The following is a 12,916-nucleotide window of genomic DNA, read 5'->3' as shown; positions in this document are numbered from 1 at the left end:
TCTCTGCCGTCCAAAATCCTGTGTGTTGAAGGATTAAAGAGATGGTAGCCTTTACTACCACTGCCATAACCCACAAATATGCACTTAGTTGCTTTGTCATCAAGCTTACTTGTCAATTGCTGAGGTACACGTGCATAAGCTATACATCCAAAAACTCTGAAGTGATCAACTTTAGGTTTCCTTTCGTGCCAGGCCTCATATGGCGTTATGGTTTTCAATGCTTTGGTAGGGCATCTATTCAACACATGTGTAGTACACATTATTGGCAATTGCCTCCATCCAGAATTTGTGAGGCAAGCCTTTGCCTTTAACCATGCATCTAGCCATTTCCATCAAAGACCCGTTCTTTCTCTCAGCAACACCATTTTGCTGAGGAGAATATGGCATCGTGCATTGATGCTTTATGCCTTTTTCTGCCATAAAAGCTTTGAAAGCACCGGACATGTATTCCCTCCCTCGATCTGTACGGAGGGTCTGTTCTTTGCAACTTGTTTGTATACATGCATAGCTACCTTCACCATCTTTCACTGTGCATTTGTCGTCCTCAAAGTTCACTGCATATCCTCTTTTAGTAAAAGAGGAGACAGACATCAAGTTCTTCTTAATCCCTGGCACATACAATACATCTAGAAGACATAATTCTGCACCATTTGCTGTTGTGAGGATAACCTCACCAATACCCTGAAGTGCATAAGAAGAATTGTTTGCACATGGGAGCCACCAGCAGAGACTGTTCGGGGGATTTGGCAGGAGTTGATCCACACCCTGCGAGGACACTATGACCGCATCCGGGGCGACTCGGATGAGGCGATCCTACGGCGCCAGGCCTTTCACACCACTTGGCGCAGCGGCCCCTTCTATACCCTACACGCGGGTTCCCCCCGTTGGCACTACAAGCCACCTGTTTGGCTTTCCCCCCCTCCCGTTGTATGATATAGCCCCTCAGTTTTTTGTACTGATATTTGTACTTTTCTGCACCTAGGGAGAGTCTCCCTAGCTGCCTTGCTTGGATCTCTGCTCTGTTTTCTTATGAGCAAGAGAGAGTCTTTTGTAGCCCTACGGGTGTCTTTTATATAACTAATGAAAGGATCTTTTCTCGGAAAAAAAAAAAAAAGAATTGTTTGCACATGTTACCCGCTTGCCTTCAAGGGCAGCCATAAGCTTCTTAAACAAATCCCTCAGTGAGGTAATGTGTTTAGAAGCACCATTGTCAAAGTGCCATGTGTTGTGTCTTTTATTAACACTCAGAGACATATGCTCCAACAATGCATCATAACTGCAAGTAAAGAAAGTCCACTCATCCTGCACAAGATTTACTGATGCATCGTCTTTCCTTGCAGGTGATGAAGAAGAATCTACAGCCATATGGCTTTCCTTTTTCTTCTCCTTTGGAAGCCTTTTTCTTGCACTCATTCAAGTAATGACCTGGCTTCTTACAATAGTGACATTTTCCCTTTTTCTTGGGCTTGCTTGCATCATTTTTAGTCTTCTGTGAAGACTGTCGTGAATCAGCCTTTGGTTGAAAACTGTGTTTGGCTTTTGCCTTGCCTTTGTCTTGGGCAACAAAAGTCCCATCACTGCCACGCATGCTGGAAGATTTGTTCTTCCGATTTGGCTCCTCCTGTAGTAACAAACCAACCAACTCTTCAAACAAGATTGGTTCTGGGTTTTCCTCCATAGATAGAGTGAGCAATGTGTGGAAGTTCAAGTAGGTTTCTGGCAAAGATGATAGCGTCCTGGAACTCAGCTCCTTTTTAGAAATGACCTCATCAATATTGAGCAGATGCTCCCGAAGATCCTGGATCTTCGTAAGATGATCAACCATACTATCTGTAAACTTGTCTCGGTCTTCAGACAAAACCAAAGGGCGGTGCAAAAACAAACTTGCACACAAAACACTTCAACACCATCGAGGACCTAGAAAAGGAAAATAAACAGGGGGAGCTAGAGTGCTCCTGCAAACAGTACACGGACACCGATTGGCCCCAAATTGCAGTGGCGTCCCTTGCGGTATTTCTTTAATTGAATATAAGAGCTTTGACTACGATAAGGCTGGAAACTCAGCCATCACAGTAGAACTCTTGAAGCCTACAAAGACCCTGCGTCATGGCTTCATATCCACTCGGCATCCACAAAGAAATCCAGCCATTGTTCGCATCAAAAGACTCTCACATTGAGTCCTTCATACAAAAGCTTTCTCCCATGATCAGGGTTGCCACAACCATCCATAGCCTCTCACCCTATGAATAGCATCACACCCTGACACATCCAGTGCTTCTGCATCACAACACAGACTCCCAAACTGTCTCTCAAAAGAGAACTCGCACCACAGCACAGCATACCATACAATCGACACACTTGTACCAACCCTCTCTACCTTCCAAGGGTACTATCCATCTCTGTCATGGATTCCCTGTCCCTTGTCCAATCAGTAGCAAGGCTGTACTAAACATGTGTCCATTCCTGTACCTTCTGCCTGCATGTGACCTATCTCCTAGAGAAACCCAAATACATGTTTCCTCGAGAAACTTACGACCTGTTTCCACATGAAACCCTTAGGCTTGTTTCCCTTTGAAACTTTTGTCCTGTTTCCATACAGAACCATTCATGGCACCATTCAACAACAGTGCCAACAACGGCATACATCTAGTTACCTGTTCCCTCATGAAACATCTGGAAACATAGAGATGCCCATGACTGTAGGTCCCTCTGTTCCTTTCTAGCAGGAAGAAAACAATCTGCTCCATGAGCACGCAGCCATGCAAGCTTGCATCACTCCCATGCCAAGAAACACTTTCAATTGACCTGTACTTGCAGCCGGAAACCCAAGCACATGGCTGAATTTGCAGCCAACCAAAAACAGCCCATAAACTGTCCTCGAATTGATCTCAAAACAGTCCCGAACCAAAGCAGAGAGAAGGTGAAAGTCCCATCAGTTGAATGCCATCGACATGATGTCTATGTTCATGAAAAACCAGCCCCTGTCTGCCTTTATGTCCAGAGAAACCAGCCCCCTGGCCACCCAGGAGAAGAGCACGCAGCCATGAGCGCTTGCAGTCCAGCCCTCCTATGCACCAAGCGAGAGAGAAAGAAAGAAAGAAAGAAAAAGAAAGATTTTATTAACGTCTTCCAAAAGACCGAACTCGGCCTATGAGACAAATCGGTGTACTTGTATGGGGTATCCTCTGTCATCCCAATAAAATGAAAAAGTACTGAACTAAAAAGCTGAATCTGGGTGTGCAATAAGTACAATGAGTGGTGGAGGGGATGGAGCTCTACTACTAGGAGAATGCAAAGCTATATGCATGGAGTATACAATCATTTACAGTGTGCTCATTCCTTTTCCAGATTCAATTGCAACTAGGAGCTAGGAGTTAGTCATCTGAAGTCAACCCTCCTCAAGATATAAGTGTTCTGAACATGATAGCAACAGGCTCCTTAGCATCTTAAGCCATATATTTTCTTAGGCCAGTTCATATGTGTTCTCTTGTTGAGTGTTCTGAACATGATAGCAAAGCACTGTTGAAGGAAATCAATAAGTTGATTGTTATGTTTGGTTCGTAAGTTGTCAAATAACCTGAAATCTTCATGAGACTTGTTGTGTGGTGGAATTCACAGGTATGTGCATAGTTATCAGAGTTACTTATGGAATCATGCTGCTAGCAGAAGGATAAATCTATATGGTAAGTGGGCTGTAACGATTATTCATGTGAAGTGAAACCCAAGTGTATAGTCAATCAAGTGACATTATCATTCATTTGATAAAGTTTTTTTTTTTCGGGTTTACATGGAGTAGGATAAAATTTAGTGGCCGTGACTGTTATGATGGTGGCTAGCCAGGCACCAGTGACAGAGTGAGACATGAACATGCCTCACATCACTGTCACTAGGAGGTGATCAGCAGCATAGCAGAATGCAGATAGCAGGGCCCTGCCATGGGGATGGCAACTCCCCCAGCAGAGTGTGTTCGTTCCTCCTGGATTGACCTCAGCCTCATGCTCCGTGTCGACTTCGGGTTAGCAGCAACATGCTAACACACCTGGAGCCCTTGACGCTTTTTGTTTGGTGATGAGGGCGGGGTCATAAAGCCTCTCGAGGTTCTCAAAGACAATGCAGATGCATGCCATAAAATTGGTATTTTGCTTATATATGATGATAGAGGAAGTGGGTGGTGGTGGGATGCCAAGTCGTTTTTTTGGTGATGTTTATGATTGCCTTTGGCCTGGCTGTGTTTGTGAAAGAACAATGTAACTGCTTTCTACCTTTGGAACTATTGCTGGAAATTTTATGGAGTACTGCACTCAACACACCTATTAGTTTCATTTGACTAGCTAATTATACCAAAAAGCTAGTGATATGGTGTCTTCTGACACATCACAGATGGGGGCAGAGGTTTTGTGCCATTGGCCCACCTCATGCAACAGCATTTAAGCCCATTTTAAGCAGGTTCAAACAAAGGCACTCTGGTTTGATCCCTTTGTCAGACCAATATTAGTGTATGGTGCACCCTTTTGGGCTGTGAAGCCTCCGTCAGATAGAGTTGAGCCAAATAGAAAGACTAGATTATGACGCTGGTGCATCTTATCCGCAGTAAACCCTCCATCCTGCATCACATTACCTAAGCTGAGTTTGCAGCTCGCACTGCATATAATCGCTTTGTTTTAGCTGATTACATACTTCGGTGGATCTATCGCATGGGAGAGAAAAGAAACAAAGTTACATTAAATGTCTATGAAAGACCAAAGGGTCTCTATGAGACCAAAAAGTGTTACAGTAGTTTCATGAAATAACATAGTGATGGAAGCAAAAGAAAATGAACATAATCAAAGTGGATACCATGTGGACCATGTGGAAGGTATATCTACATGTTAATACAATACAAAGGAGCTCATGTGGGTGTGGTATCATCCTCATCCATCTAGGATGTCCAGCATAGGGGAGTTGATGAGTGTAGATATACTCGCCATGTCCATTGATACTGGGAAGGTCTCTATGGTGCGGTAGACGATAACAACCCATGGATCTTCAAAATCATAAATCATGAGGTTCAGCCTGCACATGATGGCTCATTGAACACATGACAAGGAACCAAGATGTTTAGCCTGCACGATGGCTAGTTGATGATAGGGCATTGTAGAGGCACATGGCTTGAAACATTGATAGATAGATGGCATGGATCATGGCTAGATATAGGACATGATACCTCGTCAATACTTGCTGGCATGTCATGCATGCTGTATATTGCTTGATAAAAAGCAAGCTACATGTCTGGGCACATGACTGAATGCAAGACATAAAGCTGGCATCATGTGGGAAAACACTTTTCCATGCACTTTATCTTGGCATAAAAAACATGTCTCTTAAAAGGTCTTTTCCTCCTTACATTGCTGTGGTGGAATAATTTTTGTATGAACCTGAAACATGGTGAATCAAACAGAATGTTTATGCCTTTAATGCTGGTGGGTGCCACTGTTGGAGGTTACGTCAGCAATGTAAAATCAATGTCACAAGTCCAAGTGTTGCCTTTCAACGATGGTGATGTAGACTGCCGTGAGTGTTGCTGTTTCCTTTTAAATTAGGGTATCTGCTGATAATATAGAGGGTTTAACATACAGTAAAGACCTGAAGACTAAGGGCTATTTGGCCAAGTGATACTTGCAGCTAGGCTACACAAGAATTCTTAGTGATTCACGTACTAGCTTTTGTCAAGAATGCCCTAATACGACAATTGTTTTTTTGAAAACCAAAACGCTATATTATTTCGACATCAAAAAAGGGATACATAAGTTTGCTGATCGGAAGCCCACAAGTCCATGACGACTACTTCCCAGAAGAGAAACATGGCATCCATAACATTATTCAGCATTGTGTATAACATCTGCCTTCTTGGCGATGTATTTCCCTGCCTGACTGGTTGCTTCGTTTAGCTCAGTAGCCAACATGTACTCGATGTCCTCCCTCCCCTCCCCACCACAAACCACAACCACATCCCCAACCCCCCAACAAACCCAACACAATCACCCCCCCCCCCCCCCCCCCCCGAGCACGCGCGCGCCCCGATCCATAAGATTGGCCAAACCCTGCAATGCATCTGGGAGGGCCTCTTAAATCACACACTCATTCTTTGAGCACTCTTATGTCCGTGGTCAGTCTTCTACCCACCAGATTGATTACATGCGCCATGTCCGCTCCCCATCTACCTTCTCATTCCGCAGCTTAGCGAGGAGAAGAGCAGGGTAGAGGAGTCCTCTACACACTCACGCCATGCTCCATCCCGACGTGGCCGTACTCATTGTGATTATTCTGCTCGATTTGGGGGTGTAACTCGAGATCTGGAGAAGAGTAGTCGCAATGCTTGATCACGACATGATCGCCATGAAGATGATGGGGAAACATGGAGAGATTCACACCATAGGGAAAAGCCTCGAGAGTCCAAGTTGGGAGATAAAGATGTGAATTTTGAATTTCCAATGGTAATCTGTACACTACTAAGGCACTTGCTTTTGTCATTGCTTTCTGCAATGAGGACTTCTCGGTGAAGTCTATGCTGCGGCATGTGGGTATGCACTTAAAGGATACAACAAGTGATCGGTGGCTTGCTAAAGTTATGGATGGCAATGCTGTCCACACATGGGCTGAATTCTAAACTCAATTTTATGCCCAGTTTTACTGCCAAACTTTGCTAAAGATGTACATAAGGAATGCGATTGGCTGTCCCAGGATGAGGGAGAGTCGGTTTCCTCATGTATTGCAACTAACATAAGACTCTTCTCAAGGTAGCTCTCTTTATGCACATTTCAGAGGATGAGAAAAGATAAAGTCAGGACTGCGTACTATCATATAGGAGAGTCTAGAAGTGTACCCTAATCAAACTATTCAGCAGTGAACACATTTTGCCATGGTAGTAGAGATCTTGCACATGAAATGGCCTGCAAATAAGCCATTTTCAAGTCATAATAAGGGCAAAAAGAGGGCTGGTAATGACAAAAAAAAGGGTGGACAGCCACCTAATAATGTGCCCAAGGATGCATGAGGTGTAGAGGATGACCAGCTACGGGGGGTAACCACCCTAACTTTAGGCTGTCCAAACAGCAAAAAGAGGCTTACATACGTGATGGGAAATGTTTTAAATGTGGCAGCAAAGAGCACACGGTTGTAAAGTGTTGTGAGAATCCCACGAACGCAGAGGCTAATGTGGAAAAGCCTTATGTAAATATGGAAAAGCCTCATGTAAATATGGTGCCAGTCTCCAGATGTGCAAGGCAACACGGGGCAACCCGCTCCATCATAGGATGATATGTAAGGCATGGGGGCAATATCAGCTCCCCTTATTCCTTTTTGATGATGAATCGATTGACAACTTTATCTCTATTCAGATGGCTAGTGCCATCTCAATGTGGAATACATGGGTATGCAAATAAATGCAGATGCAACCTTTGAGGGTAAAGGGGTGGAGGCAAGACACGTAATTGGAAAACTCTGTTATGTATATATAGTTATGTATATATAGGGGTATCTGGTCCATTAGAGATTTTTGGTGGCTCCTCTCATGGGATTTGAGGTATGCCTTGGCACACCTGTTTGGAGCAAAGAAAGATTTTAGGATCAAGAAAATCAGCTTTGTACATAGAGGCTGTGAGCACTCTATAGATGCAAGTACCACTGGGAGTACCATGCCAGTGGAATACCATGCTTAGCTTTTTGCATATTTACTAGTATTGCTTCGTGGAGGCAATCGACGAATTATTATCATAACATATTTTTTTATGAATGGGTTTTCGGGACATGATACTAGACATGTCAGGCGGTATTTGACATTTTTTCATTAATTAACTACTTTGTTGCAGCCATGAAACATGTGATAATTGAGGCTGTTAGGGGCTCCATTTTTGGTCGAAAGGCTGTGTAGACAGCCTATCTTATTGTGAGTATTGTGAGAATTCTATATGGTTAAAAGCAGGTGATGCTTTTTTTTTTTTCTGGGAGAGAGATCCTACTAATAGTTAACATTACAACTCGCTCAACGTCCCAGCCACGCTGGTGTCGTGAGCTACAAGACCATCTACGCGGCCCTCTGAAGAGGGCGACGAGCACACTCGACCACAGAGAGCGGAGGGGCTACACTGGAGTCCTCTTGGGAAAGGCGGCCAGAACACGATCGACGCCGAAAGGGAAGCTTATGGAGAGCGCGGATGAGAGGTGCCGCCGAGGGGTCCAAGCAGGGTTTGAACCCAAGACCTTTCGGTCCTAGGCAAACACTTTACCACTTGGACTATCACCTCTTTGGCAAAGCAGGTGATGCTTAAGGCTTGAAAGGTTGTAAATACGGCATGAATTGCATGGAATGTCTATCATAATACATGCAACAGTGAATTCCTTGTGTGTACAAGCAGGCATCTGGTCAGCCATGCCAACAAGTTAAGGTCAGAATGCTATGTATATCATCTCAGAAAGAGATAGGATATGCATGGAGCTGCCATGTATGTCATGTTAATTCTCTACAAACTTACCATGTTGATGGCCTGGTAGAGTAAGCTTTGGAAAGCTTATGATGCAGCTTGCTTGTGACAATAGTTGGATATGTATCATGAACAGGTACATGAGGCATGGCAGACGTCCATGTGGGCTTCATGGCCGATAGCTAGATGGCAGATGCTATTAGAAACTTATGACGACGGGTCATGGTTCTTTTGTGCACTGGAAGCATTGGAAGGTGATGGCGGGATGTCAGACATCATATGAGTGGCTGGTGGCCAATTGTTCATAATTGCTGCAGGCCTTGTGGACATGCAAACAGTGTGTCGGCATGTTTGTGTCGGCATGCTATATGTTTGTGAATGTCTTTTGGCTTGGTGATTACCTTATTTGTGCCTCGTCGATATGCAAGGAGTGTGGCTGGATGCTACATGCTTGTGAGTGTCTTCTGGCCCGGATCTCTCTCAGTTGTAGGCATCTGATTAGAAGCTGGGGGGGATGTCACAAACGTAACTTCTAGACATGTGTGCATGTGGTATGTGTATAAATCATATGGGTGGTGCCTATATGGAGTCCAATGACCTGGCATGACATTTTGGACTTACGGGCACATGTGGTGTACTTAGAAGGCTAGGCGATATCCATGGTGGATATCTGGTCTGTACACGGGGTATACAGTGAAGGCTATAGGCGATAACCTTTGTGTACAAGAACGCTGATGGGTGATTTTCTAAGCTTACAATTTCATTACGCATACATGTCTGCATATGTGCTGTATGCTTGACCCTTTCTTTTCTGTGTGACATTTTTTGTGTGTGTGGATAATGCGTGGTATTTTTGCCTGCGATTGTCTATGGAGCTGGGGACACCTAGGCACCCTGCAGATGCACATGTGCACTACCTGTTTGGGCCTAAAGCAGTGTCTTATGGGTTTGCAGGTGGTAAGTGTCCACACATCCCTTTTATAACTTAATTTCATTTATTACTAAGGTGTATGGTTGCAGGTCCACACTTTATGTAGTAGAGGCCGAACAGCTTTTGCAATAGTGTTTCTTATTTTAGAACCAAATACATATCGTCAATCGCAATTATCTGAATTGAGTTGTACTTTTTCTTTTATGGCCTACAATTTTAGAAGATCGATGACTTTTCATGATGTTTTTACGTGATAAGAGTTTATCTTTTCACTCTGAGAAGAAGGTTCGTGTCAGCTGCGGCATTCTGGAAATTTTAGTCTCGCCATACTTTTGTGTCCAGGAATTGGTAAGGTAGTTGAAGGAGATCTGATACTTTGTAAGGATGTCGAAAATGATACCACAGTGTCCAAAACTGAAGCTTCTCAGGAGGATGACATCAGTTTTAGTGAGACACTAGATGAAGAAGCTGATGATAGCGATAATGTAGTTCAGATGGATGTTTTTTCCAATGTGAAGGTACTCTTATAGACTCTTTTGTTTTGTTTTTCTCTTTTGCAATGGCTCTTTAGAGCAGTGTGTCTGGTTTTGGTTACTCTATTGAAAGATTGTTGGAGATTGCGGAAGAACTGGCCAGTCTGTCTACTTGTAGTGCTTGTAGGTATGATAACTGATCGATTCTTCTTGTGATCAGCATGTCAGTGCAGATGATGTGGCTTCTGGAAAGTTTAGCATCAGTGATGTGGTGCTTCCCCTACCTGGGTAATGTTCTGCAGAAGCTAAATTAATGCCAACAATTTGATGTTTGTTTTCAAATTCACAGGAAGGCTGGTTACACAACCTTCTGTGTCCAGTTGGACGAGAAAGATGCTTGTCCATCCCTGACAGTGGGTGGCTTAGATGTGTCCTCTTTGATAGGCAGGGATTGGTTGTGTATCCAGCCTGAAGGAGGCTCCTTAAAATAGAGTAGAGATCTATTGAGTTGAAATTGGTATCGTTTATAGTTTGTCAACTCCTTCATGGGTAGGATAACTTGTGGGACTGAGTATTACGTCAGAGTCCCATTTCACCCATTTTTCAGCTGCATTGCTAATCCACCATATTACACCAATTGATCTACAAGGTGAAGGGATTGCTTTAAGTTCTCAAGCAGGCACTGAGGTCTCCATACACTCTGGACATGAATGTCACTACTTCTCCTAAGGCAATTTCCCAAGCTTAGATATGGACATGACTGTGCAGGTTCTTAGATGCCAATGCTTCTTCCTAAGGCAATCTCCCAAGCTTAGGCTAACTCATTTTTATAAGGCCCCTTATTATGAAGATTGCCAAGATTGAGCAGCCTGGATGCCTGGAATCTTTCTTTCGCATTAGGCAGAAATCTATGTAGAGATTTAGTGGCAAGACCTTAGCCATAAGAAAAATTGGATGATTGGGAGTCAAGGAGTCTCTAACCTTGCAAACGCAATTGTAGTGGGAGGGTGCAATTGGGCTGCAAATGGGGGCATTTTCTGCATTGAGATATCGAGATCAACTAATGCTACGGCGGACATTGATGACCCGCCTGGGTGATAGCTTCTGCACTTATGTCACTGGCATGGTTGGTGAGATTATGGTCGATAGTGGATGACAGGCTGTGTGACAACCACTTTGGCGTATTAGAGTTATGTCATAGTTATAGCGCCAGCTCATATAGTTGGGTTCACACTATAGACCGACCACTTTGTATGTTGTAGGAGAGTACTTTCCCTTTATGTATGTACTCTTATCTTTTAGTTATATGGTTGTAAAGAAGAGAGGAAGATAGAAGAAAATTTGGCCATCCATCTCTCTTGTGTCTTGCACTCTCTTGTGTGTGTCTGTGTTTGCTTGTATAAGGATCTCAAGCTCTCTCTCTTCCCCACATTCTTTTTATGGTATCAGAGCTCCGTGGAATATCATCATGAAGGCGGGGATTGGAGCTCGAGGATCCCCGCCTCACATATGTGCGAAGGCCACCCTTTGCTGATGTCGAAGGCGGAGGCCTATGAACTCCAACTGCTCGGTCCCGTCAATGCTGACTCCTGGTGCTGCGAGTATCTGCTGCCACAAGCTCACTATAGAGCTCCATGAAGATTGCCTCCTCGTCCTCATCAGGTTGTTGATTGACACTTGCAAAGTTTTCACTCGTCAACGTGAAAGTGTCAACATTGACCTACACATAAAGGCACAAAAGTTAGAGTCTGTACAGTGTAAACTTAAAAGTTATGAGTCATGACAAGTTTTTTTTTTTTTTTTCTGAGAAAAGATCCTTTCATTAGTTATATAAAAACGCCCGTAGGGCTACAAAAGATCTCTCCTGCTCATAAGAGAGAAAGAGCAGTAGATCCAGCAAGGCAGCCCGGGAGACTCTCCCTAGGTACTGCAAAATACAAGCATCAGTACTAAGGACTGAAGGGCTAAATCATACAATAGGGGGGGGGGGGGGGGGGGGGGGGGGGGATAGCCAAACACGTGGCCTGTAATGCCAACGGGGGGATCCCGTGTGTAAGGTGTAGAAGGGGCCACTGCGCCAGGTGGTGTGAAAAGCCTGGCGCCGCAAGATCGCCTCGTCCGAGTCGCCCCGGATGCGGTCATACTGTCCTCGCAGGGTGTGGATCAACTCCTGCCAAATCCCCCGTACAATCTCTGCTGGTGGCTCCAGTCTCCCCTCAAAGGCCGTGAAACACCGGGCCCTCCAGGTGAACCAGATGGTAAGGCTGCTGAGGAGCTCCCATCGTAAATCCCTCTCCTGTGTCCAGCTGGCGGACGAGAAATCTGGTGCCGGAACCAGGCGAGGCTGGCCCCTAATAAATCTGATGGCCTGACTGCCCTGCTCCATCTCATAGCCCATAGCAGGCCCTGACGAAGTCGACCAAGCAGCGGCGCCCCACGTAAACATACCCTCTGGAGAGAGGGGGGCCAGAATACGCAGCATCCACAGCCAAATCTGCTGTGCCTGAGGGCAGTCCCAAAGGCAATGTCTCTGTGTCTCCATAGGGTGGCCGCATCGAACGCAGGCCGCCGGAAGACCGCTGTAAACAAGCCAGGTGCCAACTGCTGAGCCCCTGTGGGTGACTAGCCACTGAAAAGCCGAGATCCTGCGGGCCTGCCGACTAGCCCAGAGCCGAGCCCAGAAGTCCTCCAGGAACTCCTGTGAGAGTCCCTGCAATCGCCAATGCCCCGCTGCCGCTGGAGAAACCGTCCTCGCCGTCAAAATATGCCGTCCTAGCCGAACAGTATACTGGAAAAAGGTGATCTCTGTGGCCTCAAGGGATGCATAAGGATCATGCCACTCGTACTCCCCGGGGTCCCACTGTAGCCGGGCCAAGGGGTGCGCTGCATATGCCCATATGCGCCAATCCGGGAGCACATCAGCAGGGTCGGGGTCAATATGCCACTTCCGAGAAGCGGCTGCCACTACTCGAATCCTCTGAAAGGTGCACTCTGCAACCAAAGGGGACTCCACCTCCACTCTCTGGAGTCTACCCTCATCCTGAATCTCATAG

At 45.2% G+C, this 12,916-nt stretch overlaps 1 protein-coding gene and 1 long non-coding RNA gene across 5 annotated transcripts in view; both read left to right on the top strand.

Moving 5' to 3' along the window:
• LOC147627375 (Pseudouridine synthase family protein) overlaps nucleotides 1–12,916 on the top strand; it is a 95,537-nt gene that overhangs the window by 67,261 nt on the left and 15,360 nt on the right. For all 4 annotated transcript variants that reach the window (XR_015268487.1, XR_015268488.1, XM_086816024.1 and 1 more), the window contains exons 13-15: nucleotides 3,619–3,683; nucleotides 9,733–9,908; nucleotides 10,084–10,151. Coding sequence is in view for 2 of the 4 variants with exons in the window: in XM_086816024.1 (XP_086672150.1) it covers nucleotides 3,619–3,683; nucleotides 9,733–9,908; nucleotides 10,084–10,151 (309 nt within the window). In the remaining 2 variants the exon portion in view is untranslated. The remainder of the gene's footprint in view (nucleotides 1–3,618; nucleotides 3,684–9,732; nucleotides 9,909–10,083; nucleotides 10,152–12,916) is intronic.
• LOC147627376 (uncharacterized) lies at nucleotides 7,877–8,619 on the top strand. Its single transcript, XR_015268489.1, has 3 exons — nucleotides 7,877–7,924; nucleotides 8,394–8,480; nucleotides 8,596–8,619. It is a non-coding gene; the product is annotated as an uncharacterized LOC147627376 (long non-coding RNA).

The sequence above is a fragment of the Cibotium barometz genome, chromosome 21 (assembly GCF_041138505.1).
Source record: "Cibotium barometz isolate CiBa-2024 chromosome 21, ASM4113850v1, whole genome shotgun sequence".
Taxonomy (NCBI): domain Eukaryota; kingdom Viridiplantae; phylum Streptophyta; class Polypodiopsida; order Cyatheales; family Cibotiaceae; genus Cibotium; species Cibotium barometz.
The sequence above is the reverse complement of the archived record's forward strand: the minus strand, read 5'-3'. Positions and strand labels throughout refer to the sequence as shown.